Source organism: Hevea brasiliensis, chromosome 2, assembly GCF_030052815.1.
Source record: "Hevea brasiliensis isolate MT/VB/25A 57/8 chromosome 2, ASM3005281v1, whole genome shotgun sequence".
NCBI classification, from domain to species: Eukaryota; Viridiplantae; Streptophyta; class Magnoliopsida; order Malpighiales; family Euphorbiaceae; genus Hevea; species Hevea brasiliensis.
The window spans coordinates 19511766-19532884 of NC_079494.1; the positions used below are offsets into that span (position 1 = coordinate 19511766).

At 30.6% G+C, this 21119-nt stretch overlaps 2 protein-coding genes across 4 annotated transcripts in view; one reads left to right on the forward strand and one right to left on the reverse strand.

The window, feature by feature from the left end:
* Positions 1-8654, forward strand: part of LOC110635007 (uncharacterized) — a 23277-nt gene extending 14623 nt beyond the window's left edge. For 2 of the 3 annotated variants that reach the window (XM_021784179.2, XM_021784182.2), the window contains 2 exons: positions 8211-8306; positions 8385-8654. In XM_021784179.2, the coding sequence (XP_021639871.2) occupies positions 8211-8306; positions 8385-8468 (180 nt within the window). In that variant the 3' untranslated portion in view covers positions 8469-8654. The remainder of the gene's footprint in view (positions 1-8210; positions 8307-8384) is intronic. The other variant, XM_021784180.2, reaches the window with a different exon arrangement.
* LOC110635008 (ABC transporter B family member 19) lies at positions 8638-19522 on the reverse strand. Its single transcript, XM_058143071.1, is given in 10 exon segments — positions 8638-10109; positions 10271-10770; positions 10772-11136; positions 11749-11972; positions 12215-12528; positions 12612-12871; positions 12982-13182; positions 13266-13441; positions 18078-18132; positions 19271-19522. Coding segments are annotated over 10 exon segments (3819 nt in total).
* Between the last annotated feature and the right edge of the window lie 1597 nt (positions 19523-21119).

Below are 21119 nucleotides of genomic sequence, written 5' to 3' on the forward strand. Positions count from 1 at the left end.
GCCATTGCCCTGAATTCGGCTTCTGCACTGGATCTAGCTGTCACATTTTGCTTCTTACTTCTCCAGGTGACTAGATTACTACCAACAAAGGTACAGTATCCTGATGTTGATCTTCTATTATCAAGAGATCCTGCCCAATCTGCATCTGTAAAGGCTTTAACCTGAAGGTGATGATGGGTTTTAGGTATCGCAAGATGCGGAAAATAACCTCCAAATAAGATTCACGAGGATCATGCATATACTGGCTCACTAGACCAACTGCATATGCTATTGTCCGGTCTAGTGTGCGAAAGATAAATTAGTTTGCCAACCAACCTCTGATATTTCCCTAAATCCACTGATTTTCCAACTCTAGCTTGCAATTTATGATTGGCCTCAATAGAAGACTGCCGGTTTACGGCCCAGCATTCCTGTTTCTTCCAACAAATCCAAGATATACTTTCTTTGAGAAATAAAGATTCCCTTATCTGATCTGGCAACCTCTATTCCAAGAAAGTACTTAAGCGTTCTCAAATCTTTGATTTCAAACTTCTGTGCTAGGCTCCTCTTTAAAAGAGCCATTTCTTCCTTATCGTCACCAGTTACCACAATATCATCCACATAAACAATAAGTAATGTGATTTTGCCTCTACGATGCCTCATAAACAAGGTATGATTAGCATTGCTTTGGCAGTATCCAAAGGAGATCATCGCTTTACTGAACCTATCAAACCATGCTCTAGATGACTATTTTAGACTTCAATCTGCAAACCTTCCCTCTGGTTTTCTCATCCTCAAACCCTAGAGGAATTTCCATATACACTTTTTCTTCCAAGTCACCATGTAAAAAGGCATTTTTAATATCAAACTGCTGCAAGTCCCACTCAAGATTCGCTGCACATGACAACAGAATTCTGATGGTATTCATTTTAGCAACAGGAGCAAAGGTCTCTTGGTAATCTACTCCGTACGTCTGTGTGAAGCCTTTTGCTACTAGTCTGGTCTTATACCTCTCAATTGAACCATCTGCTCTATGCTTCACAGTGAACACCCACTTGCATCCAACTAGCTTCTTTTCCAGTGAGAGAGTAACCAGTTCCCATGTCTCATTCTTTGCCAAAGCTTTCATCTCCTCCACCATAGCTGCCCTCCATTTTGGATCGAGGCATGCTTTTTTCCAATCCTGTGGGATAGAGACAGAGGAAACAGACAGTAGAAAGGCTCTGTAGGATGGAGACAGAGAATTATAGAAGATGAAATTAGAAATGGGATGTTTAATACAGGTCCTAACACCTTTCCGGAGAGCAATAGGAATATCAAGATCATTATCAGAAGAAAGAAGAACAGACTGAGAATCAAAATTAGAATCATCATGAGCCAAAGTAGACTCATCACACACTTCAAGATGTCTAGGAATTAAATCTAGGGATTTTGATTGATCAGTAGTCTCCTGCTCGATGGCTATATCTGTCTTGTTTCGTCGAGTATATGTTCTCAAATTTGGCCTTTTTAGTCTTTCTCAAGATTTAGGTGACTTTCCTTTCATTGTTAGGTATAGGCTCTAAACCCAGATTCTCCCCTTGAAATTGAAGGTTGGGAGAGGATGAGGATGAAGGAAAATACACCTCTTCCTTTCTATGCTCCCCCTAAAGAGGTGGATGGAAATAAGATTCAGATTCCCTGAAGGTAACGTCCATACTCACAAAATATTTTCGTGAAGGAGGATGATAATAAGATATGCAGCAGAAAGAATAGCATCTCCCCAGTAAGGTTTAGGAACATTCATAGTAAATATAAGAGAGCTAGCGACCTTAAGTAAGTGTCTATTTTTTCTCTCAGATACCCCATTTTGTGAACTAGTATCAACACAACAAGTCTGATGTAAAATCCCATGTGCCTTCAAATACTCCTGAAAGACTCCATTCATATATTTTGTACCATTATTAGTTCTCAATATTTTAATATGAGCATCAAACTGTGTACTAATCATTTTATGGAACTGCCGGAAATAAAAGAAAACTTCATTTTCCCCTTTCATCAAATATACTCAAGTTAACCTACTGCAACAATCAATAAAGGTCACAAACCATCTGTAACCCGATAAAGACACAGTTTGAGTAGGCCCCCATACATCAGAATGGATAGTCATAAGAGGAACTGAAGCCTTATTATTTATTGCAGGATAAGATTGTCTACTATGTTTAGCAAACTCACAAGCATCACATACTAACAATTTAGTTTTGCATTATTTAAACAGAAAAATGATAAAATTTTTCTAACACAGTAAATGAAGGATGTCCTAGTCTCCTATGACACATGATAATTTGTTCCTCAGCACCCATAGATTGCCCCAACATAGCCTGACCAACATAATCATTCAAGAGATATAGCTCATCTTGCAGTCTATCACTGCCAATCATTCTCCCTGTCGTCAATTCCTGAAATACACAGTGAGTTGGAAAAAAATTCAATTTTACAATTTAGAGCTTTTGTAATTGAACTGACTGACAAGAGGTTAATAGGAAAGCTAAACACATATAAAATAGAACTAAGACTTATATTCGGGGTGCATTTAATAGAACTTGTTCCAGAAACACTAGATAAGGATCCTACTGCAGTGTAGACTTTTTCTTTTCCTGAACATGGAGAATAGGATATGAATTTATTTGAATAGCCTGTCATATGCTTGTTTGCTCCAGAATTTATAATCCAAAAAGAATTATTAAGATTGGCAAGAAAAAGCATTACCTGAGTTGACGAAGTTAGAAGAGGCAACTGTGGTAAATTGCGATTCAAGTTGTGATAGCAAACGCCTTAGAGTCTGTACCTCTTCATTGGAAAACATCTCAGTGGTGGTAGTATCTTCAAACAGATTCACAGCCTCAGATACATTAGCTTGTGGTCTAGTAAAGCCCATACTTTTTCCTCCACACCCTTTAGTGGGGCATCCATGCAATTTCCAACAGTGTTCCTTAGTATGCCGTTTTTTTCCACAATAGTCACAATGTAGTTGATCCTTATCTGATGAACCATGTGACCGTTCATGTGAGGAATTAGCAACTAGCCCTGTCTTATCAACAGACATAGAATGAATCATGGCACTCCTCCTGCTCTCTTCCTGCCGAACATAAGAGTATGTCTGTCTTAAGGTAGGTGAAGGATCCTTCCCAAGCACTTGGACCCTAATTTGATCATATTTCATATTCAATCCAGCAAGAAAATCATTGATCCGCTCTTTCTCAACCAACTTCTGAAATTTAACAGCATCTTCAGGACATGAGGCCTGAAAGTCCTGGTAAAAGTCCAGTTCCTGCCATAGACCACTCAATTCTGCATAATATTGAGCAATAGTTAGCTCACCCTGTTTCATACCATGAACCTTGCTTCGAAGCTCATACACCTGTGCATCGTTCCTAACTTGAGAATAGGTCTGAGAAACTGTACTCCAAATGGCAGTTGCACTATTCAACAGTAAATACCCACGAGATATATGTGATTGCATGGAATTGATAAGCCATGACATGATAAGAGAATTTTCTGACTCCCATTGACTGTAGGTAGAAGCAGACTTTTCTGGATTTTGCTTATCTCTAGTAAGATAACCCTGTAACCCTCTAGCTTGAATAAAAAGGAGACACAATCTAGACCATGCAAGGTAATTTGTCCCATCAAGCTTTACGGGGCTAATAATTAATGAGGGATTTTCAGTTGTAGTAGTCATTTTTCCTTCAACTATTGAATTTTTTGCATCAGACATAATTCATAGAACTAATTAAAGAAACAGTAGGCAAAAGACAACTCAACTCAACTCAACTAAGCTTTTATCCCAAAAATTTGGGGTCGGCTATATGGATTCGCTTTTTTCACTCTGAACGATTTTGGGTTAAATCCTCAGAAATGTGTAATGCTTCTAGGTCATGTTGTACTACTCTCCTCCAAGTCAATTTAGGTCTACCCCTTTTTCTCTTTCTATCCTCTAACCTAATGTGCTCTACTTGTCTAACTGGAGCCTTCGTATGTCTACGCTTCACATGACCAAACCACCTCAATTTCCCTTCTCTCAACTTATCTTCAATTGGTACCACTCCTACCTTTTCTCTAATACTCTCATTACGGACTTTATCTAGTCTAGTATGGCCACTCATCCACCTTAACATTCTCATATCTGCAACTCTTATCTTAGATGCATACGACTCTTTCAGTGCCCAACACTCACTACCATATAACATAGCCAATCGTATGGTTGTACGGTAAAATTTTCCTTTCAATTTATTGGGAATCTTACGATCACATAAAACTCCCGTGGCACGTCTCCACTTCAACCATCCGGCTTTAATCCTATGACTAACATCCTCCTCACATCCCCCATCTACTTGAAGGACTGAGCCTAGATATTTAAAGTGATTACTTTGGGGCAGTATCATTCCATTCAAACTAACTCCTTCCCTATCACCAGTTTGGCCTTCACTGAACTTGCAATGCATGTATTCTGTCTTCGTTCTATTTAACTTAAAACCCTTTGACTCTAGAGTACTTCTCCAAAGTTCTAGCTTTCTATTGACTCCTTCTCGTGTCTCATCTATCAGAACAATATCATCCGTAAACATCATGCACCAAGGAATACTCTCTTGTATATGTTTCGTTAGTTCATCTAAAACTAATGTAAAAATGTAAGGGCTTATGGCTGATCCTTGGTGTAATCCAATTGAGATCGGAAAATCTCTTGTGTCCCCTCCCACTGTGCGCACAATAGTAGTTGCTCCTTCATACATATCTTTCAATATTTGTATGTACCTAATAGATACCCTCTTTTGTTCTAACACATTCCATAAGACCTCTCTTGGAACACTATCATATGCCTTTTCCAAATCAATAAAAATCATGTGTAGATCTTTCTTCACATCTCTATATTTCTCCATCAAGTTTCTAATGAAAAAGATCGCTTCCATAGTTGAACGACTGGGCATGAATCCAAATTGATTGAGAGAGATAGAAGTATCATGACGTAGTCGATGCTCCATAACTTTCTCCCACAACTTCATAGTATGGCTCATGAATTTAAGTCCCCTATAGTTTGAGCAACTCTGTATGTCTCCCTTGTTTTTAAAAATAGGTACTAAAATACTCTTCCTCCATTCATCAGGCATTTTCTTTGAGTTTAGAATCTTATTAAATAATTTAGTTAACCATGCCACTCCCATATCTCCCAAATACTTCCACACTTCAATTGGTATTTCATCGGGTCCTCAGGCTTTACCCACTTTCATTCTCTTAAGTGCTTCCTTTACTTCTAAAGATCTAATCCTTCTAGTATAATTCACATTCTTTTCTATTGTTCTATAATCTATATTCACGCTATTACCATTTTGACTATTATTAAAGAGATTATTAAAATAATTTTTCCATCTTTCTTTAATGTCCTCATCTTTCTTTAATGTCCTCATCTTTCACCAACACTTTTCCTTCTTTATTCTTAATGCACCTAACTTGATTGAGATCTTGATATTTCCTTTCTCTCATCCTTGCTAATCTATAAATATCTTTCTCCCCTTCTTTAGTTTCAAGTTTCTCATATAACTTTTCAAAGGCCTGTGCTCTTACTTGACTAACTGCCTTTTTTGCCTCTTTTTTTGCTATCTTGTACTGTTCATATGCCTCATTATTATCATATTTAGGTAATTTCTTATACCATTCCCTTTTTCTCTTCACTGCCTTTTGTACTTCCTCATTCCACCACCATCTCTCTTTTGAGGGTGGTCCATGTCCTTTAGACTCTCCAAGTACTTTTCTAGCTACTTCTCTAATCTTTGATGCCATCTGTATCCACATATCATTGGCCTCCATATCCAGCTTCCATACTTCAGACTCGAGAAGCTCATTTTTGAACTTCACTTGCTTTACTCCTTTGAACTCCCACCACTTTGTTCGAGCTACACTATTTCTTTTGACCTTACTTGAATTGTTCCTCAACTTGACATCCAAGACCACCAACCGATGTTGACTTGTTAAAGCCTCTCCTGGAATGACCTTGCAATCCTTGCGTGGTACACTAGGGATGTCGTTGAAAAAAAAAAGTGCGGCCGAAAAAACTGACTAGGAACATGCTCACTTCCCAGCGCGTGTACACGAGGCGAAAACCTTCTGTCGGCGCGTGGGATTATGCACCTCACCGGATGGTGGCGAGAATCCAGGCGAGGACCGGTGATGAGGTTCTCTTCCTTTCTAAAGGGCGATGACAACTACCTCCCTCAACAGACCAGTTTTCAAAGCTTACCCACACAAACCCTAACTATTTCTCACTGTTTTCTCTCTGCAAAAAAAAAAAAGCCAGATAAAATGGCTAAGGCTCTGATACCATGTTAAGATTAGAGAGAATTGAAGAATTTCTTGATATATTTCACAGTGTTACAATGATTCAAATTTATACACAAAGGCTATAGCCTTAATAGGAAAGAAAATAAAAGATAATAAATACAAATATCCCTAATATCACTAATTTACATTCTAATTTACAGCTAATGCACTGATTAAGGGATTTAAACACATCCTAATTTACAGCTAATGCACTAATTAAGGGATTCCAGCATTTTGTTATGTGTTTTTGGTCTTATCTGGGCAAATCTTAATTTGTGGTCTTATCTGCCCAAATCTTAATTACTACAAGTGCTATTTTCATTACAATTTGCAGGAACTTTGTAAACATTTCCATGTTTTCAAGAATTATTAGATTCTCTATAACATTTCCAGATGGACTTTTTGTAAGCAGCAGTTTTGATGAGTTGCATGTTTGGTCTTCATTTTCTTGACATTAGTGTTCTATTTGCAACATGCTAAGGCCTTGATTCCCAGCACTACCTAGTTTGAGTACTTGAGAATTTAAAACTCAAACTGTTTTTTGCTGCCATAACATTCACAGAAATTCTTGCCCCCAAAGCTTATTAGTTACATTATGAATAAGGCTGAATTTGTGGTTTTCCCCAATTTTTGTCCAACAAGGCAGTGTTTCACTGTTTCAAATTCAAAAATTCCAGATCCTTCTGATTGACCTTACGAAATTTCACATTTTTTTTGTCCTCCTATGTCATTTAGTTTTGTAATGTTTTAGTAGGTGATCGAATGAATATATTAAAAATGAAAGTTCCTTCCATAAAGTAATCTTTCTGCAGTTGCATCTGGAAGTATCAACAAAGTATTGACAGACTGTCATGCATTTTTCCTGTGGTTTGTTGGAGGGGCAATCCTGTGTGAAGGTGCAATGGAGTTTGCACCTTTCTGAACTTGAGCAAACCTTGGTGAATAGGTTTAAATGTAGAAAACATCTGGTCATATTAAATATTTTGACTCCTCTAAGACTCTTTTTAATGGAGATGGGCAGATTACTTGTGACAACAAATCCAACCCCGTATAAGAACTGTTGTCTATCGTTACCGAGAAATAAGTTCCATATTTCAATAGTAAAATATCTGGGTGTCCTCTTTCATTTGGAGCATTGAAGAGCCTTACAAAGTTGGGACGGCAACTAGGCAAGACTGCCTTTGCAGAAAACCCACTTATAATTCTTGATAAGAATTATCTACATTTGCAAAGAAGCAGTTTCTTTGGTTTGCGTTTTCAATGATTAATAGATTGTAAGTTGATTTAATGCGTCTCTGATATGAAATCTTTGAGTGCCTAATCTCTTTGTTATCCTGAATATCTCTTACTTCACTGGCATTGAACTCCTTGTTCAACTCATTCTCATTTAGATTTTTTTATATAAATTTACATGAAACTTTGTTACAAAATATTGATTTTATATAAATTTTCATCTTTATTTTGTCGGCCATTTGCTAAAATTATTCGTTTTGTCCATATATCCTTCCCTTTTTCCGCATTCGGAGAATTATATTTGGTATTCCCATCTTTTTGTATTTGATTCTGCTTTTCTGGATTTAACATTAGCTTAAACTCTGAAATACATCACTGTTTCATCTATTCATCCATAAATCAGTATCAGTTGATCTGAAAAAGTGGGAGTTCTAGTCCTTCATATTTTACATATATTTTTTTGCTTTACTGTTACACCTTACTGTGGGTTCAAGGGTGTAACAACTAAAATTGTGTTTCAGAATAATTTGATAAAAAAAGATTTAATGAACATACCTATGTAAAATTGTCAAGATGGTTTAGATAGAATCTTATTGTGAATGTCCAATATACTTATTGGATTGTTTTTTGTAACATAAATATAGAGAACAGAAGCTCTAGAAAAATCACTGAAAGAAAATACCATATGGAAGAAGCTAATAAAAAGAGGAGTTCATACACTGAAGAAGCCTCAATACCAGGTTATACTTCTGTCAGATTATTTCCTTTGACCCCATTATTGTTTGATGACAATATTTGATGTTTTATCTCCTTTTCAGTTATGTTACATTGATCCTGGAGTGGCAAGTGGGGATGAGATGGAGAAGCTCAAGACAATGGATAGTGCCTTTATTGAATTCTAGAAGAAAAATTTGAAGCTCTGCGCTTCCTTTTCCATCGTTTCATAATGTATTTTAACCTCATTCCTTTTCTTTTGATGCTGAAAATGAGTGCATACCCATTTGCTAAACCATTAAAGAGAAATGGTACTGTAGCCTGTAATGTGCATCTTATTGTTTGTATTTCTTAAAGCTAACTCAAGTTCTGAAGCTGGTATAACCTAGAATATATGCCTTCAGCCTCTGCTATTAGGGTTGAGTGAGAACCCATCTCGACAATCTGACCTTTATCCATGACAACTATCATATCCGAGTTTTTTACTGTGGAAAGCCTGTGAGCAACCGTAATCTGTGTTGTTTTGTACAAGGAGCTCTCGTAGCTGTTCATATTTATTGATTCTAGGGCGCTTACTACAGATCTTTCAGACTCAGCATCTAGGGCACTTGTTGCTTCATCCAGGAGCAAGATTGCTGGCTTCTTCAATAGAGTCCTAGCGATCGCTATGCGTTGCTTCTGTCCACCTGAAAGTTGGCAGCCCTTCTCTCCAACAATTGTATTATATCCATCAGGCAAATTACTTATAAACTCGTGAATGTTTGCTTCCCTCGATACCTTAACAATTTCTGCTTCAGAAGCCCCCTCATTCCCATAGGCAATGTTGTCTCCAATTGAAGAACTAAAAAGAAGTGGCTCCTGTTGCACCAACCCAATTTGTCCCCTCAACATTTTCAGATTATATTCTTTGATGTTCTTTCCATCAACTAGCACCCTTCCTGCTCTGGGATCGTAGAATCTAAGCAAAAGGGCCAAGACTGAGGATTTTCCAGCTCCGCTTGGTCCGACAAAGGCCACCTTTAATCCAGCTTCAATTTGTAAACTGAAGTTGTTGAGAACAGTTACATCTGGCCTTAGTGGGTAGTTAAATTTAACATTCTGAAATTCTACTCTACCCATTATCCTGTCAAGGTGTGAACATTTGGGTGAATCTGGTTCAATTTCAGTTTCCCTGTCGAGGGTTTCAAATGCTGGAGTTAATACGCTGATGGCAGAAATGACAGTGGGGATCAATGTCCATAACTCTGTGATTGAAGGTACTGTGAGAGAGAAAATCTGGTACGATCTTATGCCATCTTCGAAGCTTGCTTGATGTGCTGCGACTAAATGTGTAGTGTACCACAGAGCAACAGCATGTGCAATATTCCATAAACAAAGGGAGACACCTTGAATGAGTCCATACTTAATGCTCGTTCTCCTGCTCTTCTTCATTGGTTTTTCCAGGGATGTTTTGGCTTTCCTAAGAATGTGCTCTTCATGACAAAAAGATGTTATGGTTCTTATATTGGCTGCAGACTCAGAAGCAAGTGTAACAATTTGGTAATGTGCTGCAGCAGAATCACCTGAAAATCCTTTGGCAGACTTGGCTTGAATCAGTCCACCTATGAAATGGCAAGGCATGACTGCCCAAGCTACCAAACCCATTCTCCAGTTAACAACCATGCTAACAATAGTTGCAATTAGTATGGAGGAAACGCATTGGACAATGACAGACATGCGGTCTGCAATTATCATTTTGACCATGGAGGTGTCATGAATGATCCGTGAGGTAAGTGAACCAACACTGTTCTCAGGTTTCTCAAACCATGCTAGTTCATTGCGCAGTATCCCTGCAAAAATAGGTGTTAGTGTGCACCCTCCTAGGTTGATCATTCACTTGAATGAAAGTTCATGCATTTCATGGTTTAAAGGACACAAGAATTCGTATCCCAAAAAGAAAACATTAGGCCATGATCCGTAAATTGATGGGAATAATAGGAGCAATTGATACCTGAATATAATGCTTGTCTGAGGTTTGTCATGGCCTTCTCTCCAACCACTCCAAAGAAGTAATGCTGCAAGGTGTGAGTGAACAATGACAGCAGTCCTATTAGAGCAAAGATGATGGAATACCATCCAACTTTCCTTTTTGCATCTTTATGGTAGTATGCTACTCCTACAGTTATAATGAAGAATCCAAAAACAGGCTTTGAGATGCCAGAGAAAGCAGCTGCAAAGGATCCTATAGCAGTTTTTAAAATTTCTTTCTTTTGCAAGCCAAACCATATTCTGAAAAATATAGCTGACTTTGTTCTGTCTTTCTGTTCCTCTTGCTTTGGAGACTGGCTCAGATGGATGCTGAAATCATTAAGTTTATCTTGGTGTTCATTTTCTTTTAGTGCAACTTGTTGCTTGGTATTCGCTTGTTCTTCAGTAGCTGCATTTCTGTCATTCAATAAAGTTGGATCAGTTAAAAGTTTTTCGTTTATTGGATATTATGCTGAAGAAATCGGGTATTTAAGTGTATATGAACCTTGAATCACCAACTGTGCTGAGGTTCTGCATGCTAAATAAGTTGCTATAAAATTTGCTGGTATCTAGCAAGCTGCTGTGTGTTCCCGTCTCTGTTACTTGTCCATTCTCCACAACTACTATCATATCTGCATTAACAATAGTTGACAGCCTGTGTGCAATCAAGATGACCGTCCTCCCTTGCATAGCCCTATCGAGGGCGTCCTGAACCAGCTTCTCTGATTCTGAATCTAGTGCACTTGTAGCCTCATCAAGCAAAAGAATTGGTGGATTTTTAAGAATGGCTCTTGCTATGGCAATTCTCTGCTTTTGTCCTCCTGATAACTGGACTCCCCTTTCGCCCACCTGGATCTCGTGTTAGCAACAAAAGACTCTGAATATAATTGATCTTACATGTGAGAGGTAAAAAGAGAAACTGAGAGAGCTCTCTGTTTTTGGTGTGTGTTCTCTTGCCTTTCATACCTTAATAAATCGCATCAACTAATAATTGCATTCTTCGATCATAGTTTTTCACTTAAATACACCACTACAATTTCATGATTAAACGAAAAGGAATTTTAATCACAAGACTAATCGGTATAGAGCCTGCATGGGTGAGACATCATTCAAAACTAGAAATAGCATTTTTTATTTATAGCGCTCCACTTGAATCATGAATCATAGACAACCTTGGATGCTCTCAACTCTTTTTCTAAACACTTGAACAAATAAGGAAAATTCTAGGAGTTTTAACCTTTATGTTCTATAACTTGACAGTATTGTGTTCTATGTTATCTTTTTTATTTATATGTCTTGATTTTTAAATGCCTAAATTTGTTCCCATATATAAGGACTATTACGATTAAACCAGATGGATAATTGGATGTGCTAACTTGGATTGAATTATTAGTTTGCAACCTAGTTGAGCTATTTAAAGAGTGATGTGTCTGATGAGTAAATTGGGAGCAAGTAAATCACCTCTGTTAAGTACTGATTTGGAAGCTGGGCAATGAATGAGTGTGCATTTGCCATCAGTGCTGCATCTTGAATCTGTTGATCATCAGCATCCATATTTCCTACTTTCAAGTTATCCTTGATGGTACCAGCAAAAAGGGACGGCTCTTGAGAAACTGCTCCAATGTTCCTTCGAAGAAATTTCAAATCAAGATCCTTGATGTTGTGTTTGTCGATGAGAATCTCCCCTGGAGTTTGCGCATTTTATTAGCTCATCGAAGATTCAAGATAGTTGTGGGTAATTTGTTGCTTCCATGTTCTTTTATATATGCAATGCATGTATTGTTATGGTCATTCACTAAAAACTTGATGGATATGCACAAAGTGGCTATTTGCAAAAGCAACATATAGACTTGTGAGCGTGCTTGTGCTCGCATATGTATTTGAACAAATGCTTCAACATAAAAGGAGAAGGGAAGGAGCAGTAGACCTTTCAAAGGATCATAGAATCTTTCAACTAAGGAAATAACAGTACTCTTTCCACAACCGCTACTGCCAACTAATGCCACCGTTTTACCAGCAGGGATCGGCAATGAAAAGCCTTTGAGGATTAAATTTTCCTGACGGGATGGGTATGCAAAATGTACATCACATATATCGATGTTTCCTTCAATTTTATCCAGTGTCTTCCCCGTTGACCTATGGCTTATGAGTGACTTCCTATGAATCACCTGGAAAACTTCAGTACCTGCAGCTCTTGCCTGATTGAAAATTTGCATGTCTGGAGCAGCATAAGTGAGTGATCTGCATTGATATCAAGAAAAGCTAGTTAATTGTCTGTTTATGCCAGGCAATGGCAGCATAATACGAAGAATGTCACTACTAACATGGCTCCAAAGAGAATGCTCATAACTGCAGCTATGACCTTTCCTCCACTTGACTTGTTGTTACTGACTACAATGGCTCCGATCCATATGATCAGTGCCCAAGAAGAAAACGTCACCGTTTGGAACATTCCTGTTCCAACTCCCTTTATCAATGCTTCCCCATTGCTGAGAGAAAGCTGCTTGGACATGCACTCTGAAAAAGACTTAATTGCACGGCTCTCTCCAACAAATGCAAAAACTGTCTTGATTTGAGATATGGTCTGTGTGATATGAGAAGCAGAAGCAGTACATGTAAAGGAATTTTCTGGAAAACTAGACAAACTAGGCTTCAGATATGTGAGATATTGCAGTTGCCTGATTTTTTGCTTACCTGTTCAACCAAGGCTGTTGCTTCAGAGAGGTAAACCATTTTAGCTGCTGAAATAGTGATCATTTTCTTGGTGTAGGTAGCGCCAATCACGAGAATCATAGGAAGAACTAATAGGGCCAGCAGTGCCACTTCCCAAGAGCATATGACTGCGATCAAGATTCCACAGAAGAAGGTCGCAAAGCTTGACAGAAAATGGCCCAGCTGCAACTCAGAAATCAGGTTAGCACATAAACACACTTTTTTTTTTCCTTCCTGAGAAAGAAAGCAAGAGAGATCAAAATAACCTTTTCGCCTATTGCATCTTGTATGATACTCATGTGATTGGTAACTCCAGTGATGATTTTTCCAGTTGTTAAATCGGTATCAAAAGCTCCGATTTCTTGGTTGAGGACTGCTTCCAGGAATGCTAATCTTAACCGTGCTAATTGTCTTTCACTTGCATACATCCAGCATCCAACCTCTGAAATTTCCAAATGCACGTAAAGTTGCCATTTTTTTTTTCTTCCCTTCTTTATACGATTAAAAGAACTGAGATGTGATATATGTTAAATAAGTTTAAAGAAGTTATATGTTGGATATAATGTAGATATTGCCTAGTTGATTAAACAAAACTTAAAAAATAAAAGGTGGTTATTTTGTTTTCTCTTCTTTAATTCATAAATAAAATGTAGTTTACCCTTTTTTATGCCTTGGGGTAGTTTTTTTTTTTTTTTTTTAAGTTTTCTAAGAAAATTAGGAAATATTAATTTTCAATTGTGTTAGTTTTTTAAATGGAAAATTGAAAACTAGTTTTCTAATTTTTCAAAATTTAATTAAGATTTGGATGCATTATTTTTCTCTATAACAAAAAGCCTTATTTCTAATTGTTTTCTAATAAAAAAATAATGACTTTTTTATAATCAAAATTATACTATAATTTTTTATCATTAAAATTAAATAATTATTTAAGAAAAAATATTTTTAATGTTAAAAAATTAATTATATTATTATAACGTAAATGAATAATACATACTAAAGTAATTAATATTATTAATAAAATGAATTTAAAATATATTTTATAATGATTTATTTCTTTTAATGATTAAATATATGAATTTTTTCTTTAATTTTTTGAATATAATACTATTTTTATGATTGAGAGGTGAATATGTTTTTCATATTTTCCCTATTTTTTTATGTTTCCCTTGTTTTCCATGAAAAATAAAAAGCAATACAATTTTTATTTTTGATTTTTTTTTTCTAACGAAACACCAATCTATGTTTGAGTTCGAGTGAATGTCAGAGAAAACCTATTTTTCTATTTTTTTTTTAATTTCAAGATCACAAGTTACAGTGACCAATTCACTTTTTATTTTTAATTGTTTTTCATTATCAAGAAAATGTAACGAAGATAAAATACAAATTTATTTTATAAAAATAGCAATTAATTGTTTTTATTTTAAACTCAATCTATTCACCTATTTGAATGATAATTTTTTTTGTTCACTAATAAATTGAATAATGAAACTTATGTTTCTATAATTAATTTAGTCCCTTAACTAGATAGGGCAAAATATGGCTTGGACTTAAAAAGAAGTTGTTTTGGATTTATCCATGGTTTGTTTAGTTCTTATTTCAAAAATCCTGTTTCGTTCAATTAGATAAAAAATAATTTATAATTAAAAAATAGGATTTTTTTAATTAAAAAAAATAAAATTTTGCTAAATTTTCTTAGAAAATGAAAAATAAAAAACATAAAACATTTTAAGTAAACTAGCTCTAATTTTTTTTTTCTGTTACGTGTATGAGAAATAGCAACTGTAGACGGAAATTAAGTGTTTATATGCTGTTATGCATTCCACTTTGAAGGCCAAAACAAGCGCTACATAAAAGAAAAAAAAGCTCTCAACTGCTTCTTTATGCAACACTTATTGTATTTTTACCTCTTAAAAACACAAGTATTTATTTAATGAAATTATTATATGTATAATGAATATATTATGATTGTTAATTATGATGGAACCCATGTGATGGAACCCACGTAATCGATAGTTATAATAAAATTGTTATGTTTCATTTTAAAATTTTTCCAAAAACATAAATATTAAGAGACAAGCTGTAAAGTTAGAATATTAACCGATTGGAGTTGGATAAATTTATATATATATATATATATATATATATATATATATATATATATATATATATATATATATATATATATATATATATATATATATATATATATATATATAAAGTAAAAAAGTATTTTCAAGGAAATAACACGAGGTATTTTTTTTTTAAGTTTAACATGTGTTACCTTTCATAAATACTCTCATTTATATTAATTATTATTTATTTATTTTTATTTCTCTTTTAATTGTCATTACTAGTTACAATACTACCTTAACATTTATAATTTAAATTATTATTTTCTTTAAAGTTTAATTTTTAAAAATTAAGAGTGTAATATTTAAAAACTATTTATATTATTTTATAAATACTAATTATTTAATTTTATTTTATTTCTCTTTTAATTGTCATTCTTATTTATAATAATATCTTAACATTTATGATTTAAATTATTATTTTCTTGAAATTTTGATTTTTAAAAAATTAAGACATTTTATAATTAAATGTAATATTTAAAAATTATTTATATTTTTTTTTATAAATTTATTTATATAAAAATATTATTTGCCACATGTTAGTAGTAGTAATACTAAAAGTTTAAAATAATAATAATAATAATAATAATAATAATAATAATAATAAGTCATTGATGGTCATTAGTTTGAAGAAAATGGACCATTAATTCATCATCTCATAATCAATTATAAATATTCTCCCTTATGCTAATTATTATTTAACTTTTTCATTTCTCTTTTAATTATCATTGTTATTTATAATATTACTTTAGCATTTATGATTTAAATTATTTTTTTAAATTTACTTTTTAAAAATTAAGGCATTTTGTAATTAATTATAATATTTAAAAATTATTTATATTATTTTATAAATACTAGCTAATTATTATTTATTTTTTATTTCTCTTTTAATTATCATTATTATTTATAATACTATCTTAACATTTATGATTTAAATTATTATTTTCTTTAAAGTTTAATTTTTAAAAAATTAAGATCTTTTATGATTAAATGTAATATTTAAAAATTATTTATATTATTTTTTTATAAATTTATTTATGTAAAAATATTATTTGTTGCATGTTTCCTCCATAATAATAATAATAATAATAATAATAATAATAATAATAATAATAATAATAAAATGTCATTGATGACTATTAGTTATAAAAAAAAATTAATCATTAATTTGTAATTTCACAATCAACTATCATATAATTTAATTAATCTTAAATTATTTCATATCTTTAATAAATATTTTTATTACATTGTTATATTTTTTTATTATTTTTATTATGAAATCTTTATTAAAAAATTTAAGAGACAAAAAGTATAATTTACATAAAAAGTTATAAAATAAAGTATAAAAATTTGACTTATTTATAATTAATATGTACTATTTTTTATGTTAATAATTTAATATTTTTTATTTCACTTTTTTAAGATTAATTAATATTTATTATTATTATCATTATGGCTAGCTTATGATGATGTAAATGATACGGCTAAATAAATAGAAAATATTTTATTATTATAAATATTAAATTTAAATGTTTACCATTTTTGAATTAAATAATATTTAATTATAAATTAATTTTTTATTTGAATAATTTTCATTTGTCTGTCAATATATAGTATGTCATATGAGACATTTAATATCCATCAATCACTCTTTTCTCACTAAGTATTTTCATTTCACCTAAATATTCTTAAATCTTTTATTGTTTTGCACTATTTTTTTATTATTTTTTTTAAAAGTTATTAGCTATCATTTTCAAAATTTATTTATTTAAATGTATTTAATTAATATTTATTTAATTATTAATTTTTTTATAAATATCTTATTTAATATTTTTTAAACTTTTGAATTTTTTTATTACATTATAATTATATATCCAATACAATAATAACTAATATCTTGATTAATCATATTTTATTATCATTAATTTTTAATAGAATTATTTTTAAATTTTAATTAAATATCTACATTTTTGTGCATAAATTATATCTCAACTATATTTTTATATAAAAGTAGAATTTTAAAAATAAATTACAAATATGATTCCATTGAAAATTTAGCTAAAAATAAAAATGAATAAAAACAATTATTGTTACGGTATTAAAATTATGAAATCTATTTTTTAAAAAATAATATATATTTTTAATATTTATTATAGTAATAGAAAATGATGATATTTTAAAATTTTAATTTTTATGAAATGTATTTATTTTATATTATAAATTTATGTAAAGTGATAACAATTTTTGTCATAGAATATATCAGATTAATAAAAAAAATTACACTTAAATATAGTATTTTTAAAAATAATATAATAGAATGTTATTTTTAATTAATAATAATGTTATATATTTTTATTATTATCAAAATTAAATAATCCAATTCACTATTAGTAATTTAATTTTTTTATTACATTAATGACAAAAAATATTATATTTATATATTTTTAAAATAATATTATTTTTCATTAATTTAATATATTTTTTATAATTTATAAAAAATAAATATTAATTTGCATAAATTATGAGATAAAATATAAAAATTTCATAAAATTTAAATTATTTTTTGGATAAAGTATTTTTATTATATTTTAAATAAAATAATTATGAAAATTATTATTAATATAAGGATAAAAAGAATTAAATAGGTATTTTAATTAATTATATCATAAATTAATTTAAAAATTATTATTATAATAAGTAAAAAGTTATTCAAATTAAATTAAATAAAAAATTTTAATTTAAATTAATTTAATAATAATAATAATAATAATAATAATAAGTTATTTATTTAAAATATAATTAAAAATTAAATAAAAAAATAAAAATTATAAATAACCTATGCATAATATGGGTACTATGCTAATGGGTAATAAAGTAATGTTATGCACCTATGGTATTTAATACCCTATAACTAGTGAATAGAGGGACACTAAAGGAAAACGAATGTACCTAGTATTCCAGCCGGAAAGGTGGCGAAAGCCATGTACCACACGTATGGGACAACCTGAAAACATAGTTAATTAACACACACACATTGTGACACGATTAGGGCCGAACTAAAAAATTTTAATTGAAGGTCAATAGTAATGTATTAATGAAATATTTTTTCACACCCACATGCGATACATATATAATAGAATATAAAATATATAATAAATGAAAATAACATAAAATATCAAATTATAAAAATTATTTATCAATTAAAAAAATTATGATAAAATCTCTATAATAAATATAACTATTACAAAATTATAATTTTACTTATTCTATAACTTCATAATAAATTTATTATTAAGAAAATAAAAATCAATAGCGTTAAAGTATTATATCAAATTCTTATATAAAATTCATAGATTCAAAAGCTAAAAAATTAATATAAACCTCAAAAAACTAAATTATATGACATAATAGTATAAGTTTTAAAAAATAATAATCATTAAAATTATAAAGACATGAAAAATTATAGATTAGTAAAATAATAAAGTAAATATATCATATAAAACTACATATATATTTAAATTGATGATCAATTCAAAATTTACATGAGAGTTGAGATATCTAATTTTATCTATTTTTTTTGTGTAAATAAAATAATATTTTAATTTGAATAAAATAAATGAGGGAAAGCAAAATGAGAGGAAAGATAAAAACTTTATGCTTATAGAAAATTATTAGAGCAAAAATAAAAACAGAAAAATTCCTTCTAATTTTAAATTGTGTGATAGAAAATTATTAGATTAAATTTTATAGAAAATTATTAGATTAAATTTAATTTAATTTTCATCAAATAACAACTGCAATAAAAAATTTCAATAATTAATTTTTAATTAAATTTTTGTATTTGTTTAATGATAACTAAATAATTTTAATGTTTCAATTTAAATAATAAAATATAAATTATTAGACGGATAGAAAATTTGAGGGACTGATTAATAAAAAATAAAAATTTATTACACCTATTTAATATTTTTTTATAAATATTTATAAAGATTAATATAAATTTTTAGAGATTAATTAATGAAAACAAATTTTGTTATATATATATAATTTTAAATATGTTTGGAGGCCAAGGCTTTGTCTCCACCCCTGCAAGTTTTCTTTCTAGCCAGCACAAATTTATGTGAACATGGAATATGCATTACCTTGTCAAGAGCTTTAACCATTTCATCAGTGTTGTTCATGTTTTTCCCAAAAGCATCAAGGGCTCTTCCTAGCAAGAAATACCCGACAGGTTGAGCCATGCCATGGACTATAGAACCTAAGGTCCCTAGTACCATGAGTGCCCAGTCCAATGAATCAGCGTAGCTTAAGAGCTTGTAAAATGGCAAAATTTGAATATTCCCTATTTCCTTCTTCTCATTACTCTTCTTCTGATCTTGGGGTTGAGGGGGCATTTTCACTATTGATATTTGCAGGACACTAGTTGTAAAATTGAAGATGCAGTAGATGTGTGCAAGTCACAGCTTATATAATCTTAGTATAAGAGGATTAAAGAATATTATGTGGTATATGCTTTGGATGATGAAATCGAAAGAGTGGTATTTTACACTTGGTGGCATCGATTCTTGCCAATTTGTCTTCGCTCATGTCTGAAGGGAGATGCAGCTACTGAGGCCTGCTGCCGCAAATAAAACAATGCACAACACTCCATAGATACGCATTGAATCCTGCTTGAGCCAATCGACTATTTAATAAGTTGTGATAAGTAAGAAGTGCCTTTATTTTTCTTTTATTCGATTTTCCAGAAAAAGGATAACATAAAAAACAAGAAAAATTGTCTTCTTTTGATAAAGACTTTATTTTATTTTATTTTTTATGAAAAGTCAATAGGTTTACGTGGAGTAGATCTAGTATATCCGCAAGCTTTTTCACACCAATGCAATGCTGCGGAATTATTATTTTTTTTTAATTTATCATATTTATATAATTAATAAATAAATATTTAGATTAAAAACATATACTATTCTATTTTATAATGATATAAAATATTTTTTTTGATAAATTTAAAATATTATTTTTATAACTTATAAAAAAAACTATTATCTGTCATTAATTATTAAAAACATTTAATCAATTCAATTGAGATAAAATTTTAATTATTCACTATATTGTCTGTCAGTCAAGTGTATATACTCTAGTTTAAGACTAACTAATATTAATAATGTAATATTTATTAGTTAGCTCTTATATCACGTTGAATAAAATATGATTTGATTATAAAAAATATTTAATTTTAAGGTCTAATCATAGGAACATAATAATAATATTAGTTAAAAAAATAAATTAATTAACCCATCTAAAAAAAAGTCTAACACTATTCGTATAGTAATAGGTTTAATTTTATATGTATATGCATATTGTTTTAACATATATTTTTTTAATTTAAATTAAATATATTATAAATTACATCACAATTTATGAACAAAGCAATTTTGATTTTTTTGTTTCTTATAAATCAAATTTATACATTTAATAAACTAACAAATCTAAATAGATGTTATGAAGAGTCTATGAATATTATTTTTAGATAACAATAATAATTATAAAATCTAACAATAGAATAATAACAATAATGTCAATCAAAATCTTAATATTTTAATGTAGTGTTTATAGAAAAAATATAAAAAATATTCAGTAATTTATTGTTATTATACTTTCTTACTTATAATGAGATGAAAGTCTAATGTTTTTATTAATATAATGTTATATAAAGTGAGATTTATATTTATCATAAAGTACAATTTTATTAAAATCGATTTAATAAAAATAACAATAATTAATGCATTGAATGATTAAAATGACAATAATAAAAAAATATTAAAAAAATAATTTGAATTCATATACGAAATAATTAAGTTGTTTGAAACTTATAATAAATAAATAAAAATTTTGAAAACTCATCTAATAAAATAAAATTCATAAATAAAAATTTGATGGTAATTCAAGTATTTCTTCTAATTTAAAAGATTCAACTAATTGAAAAGGAAAAAA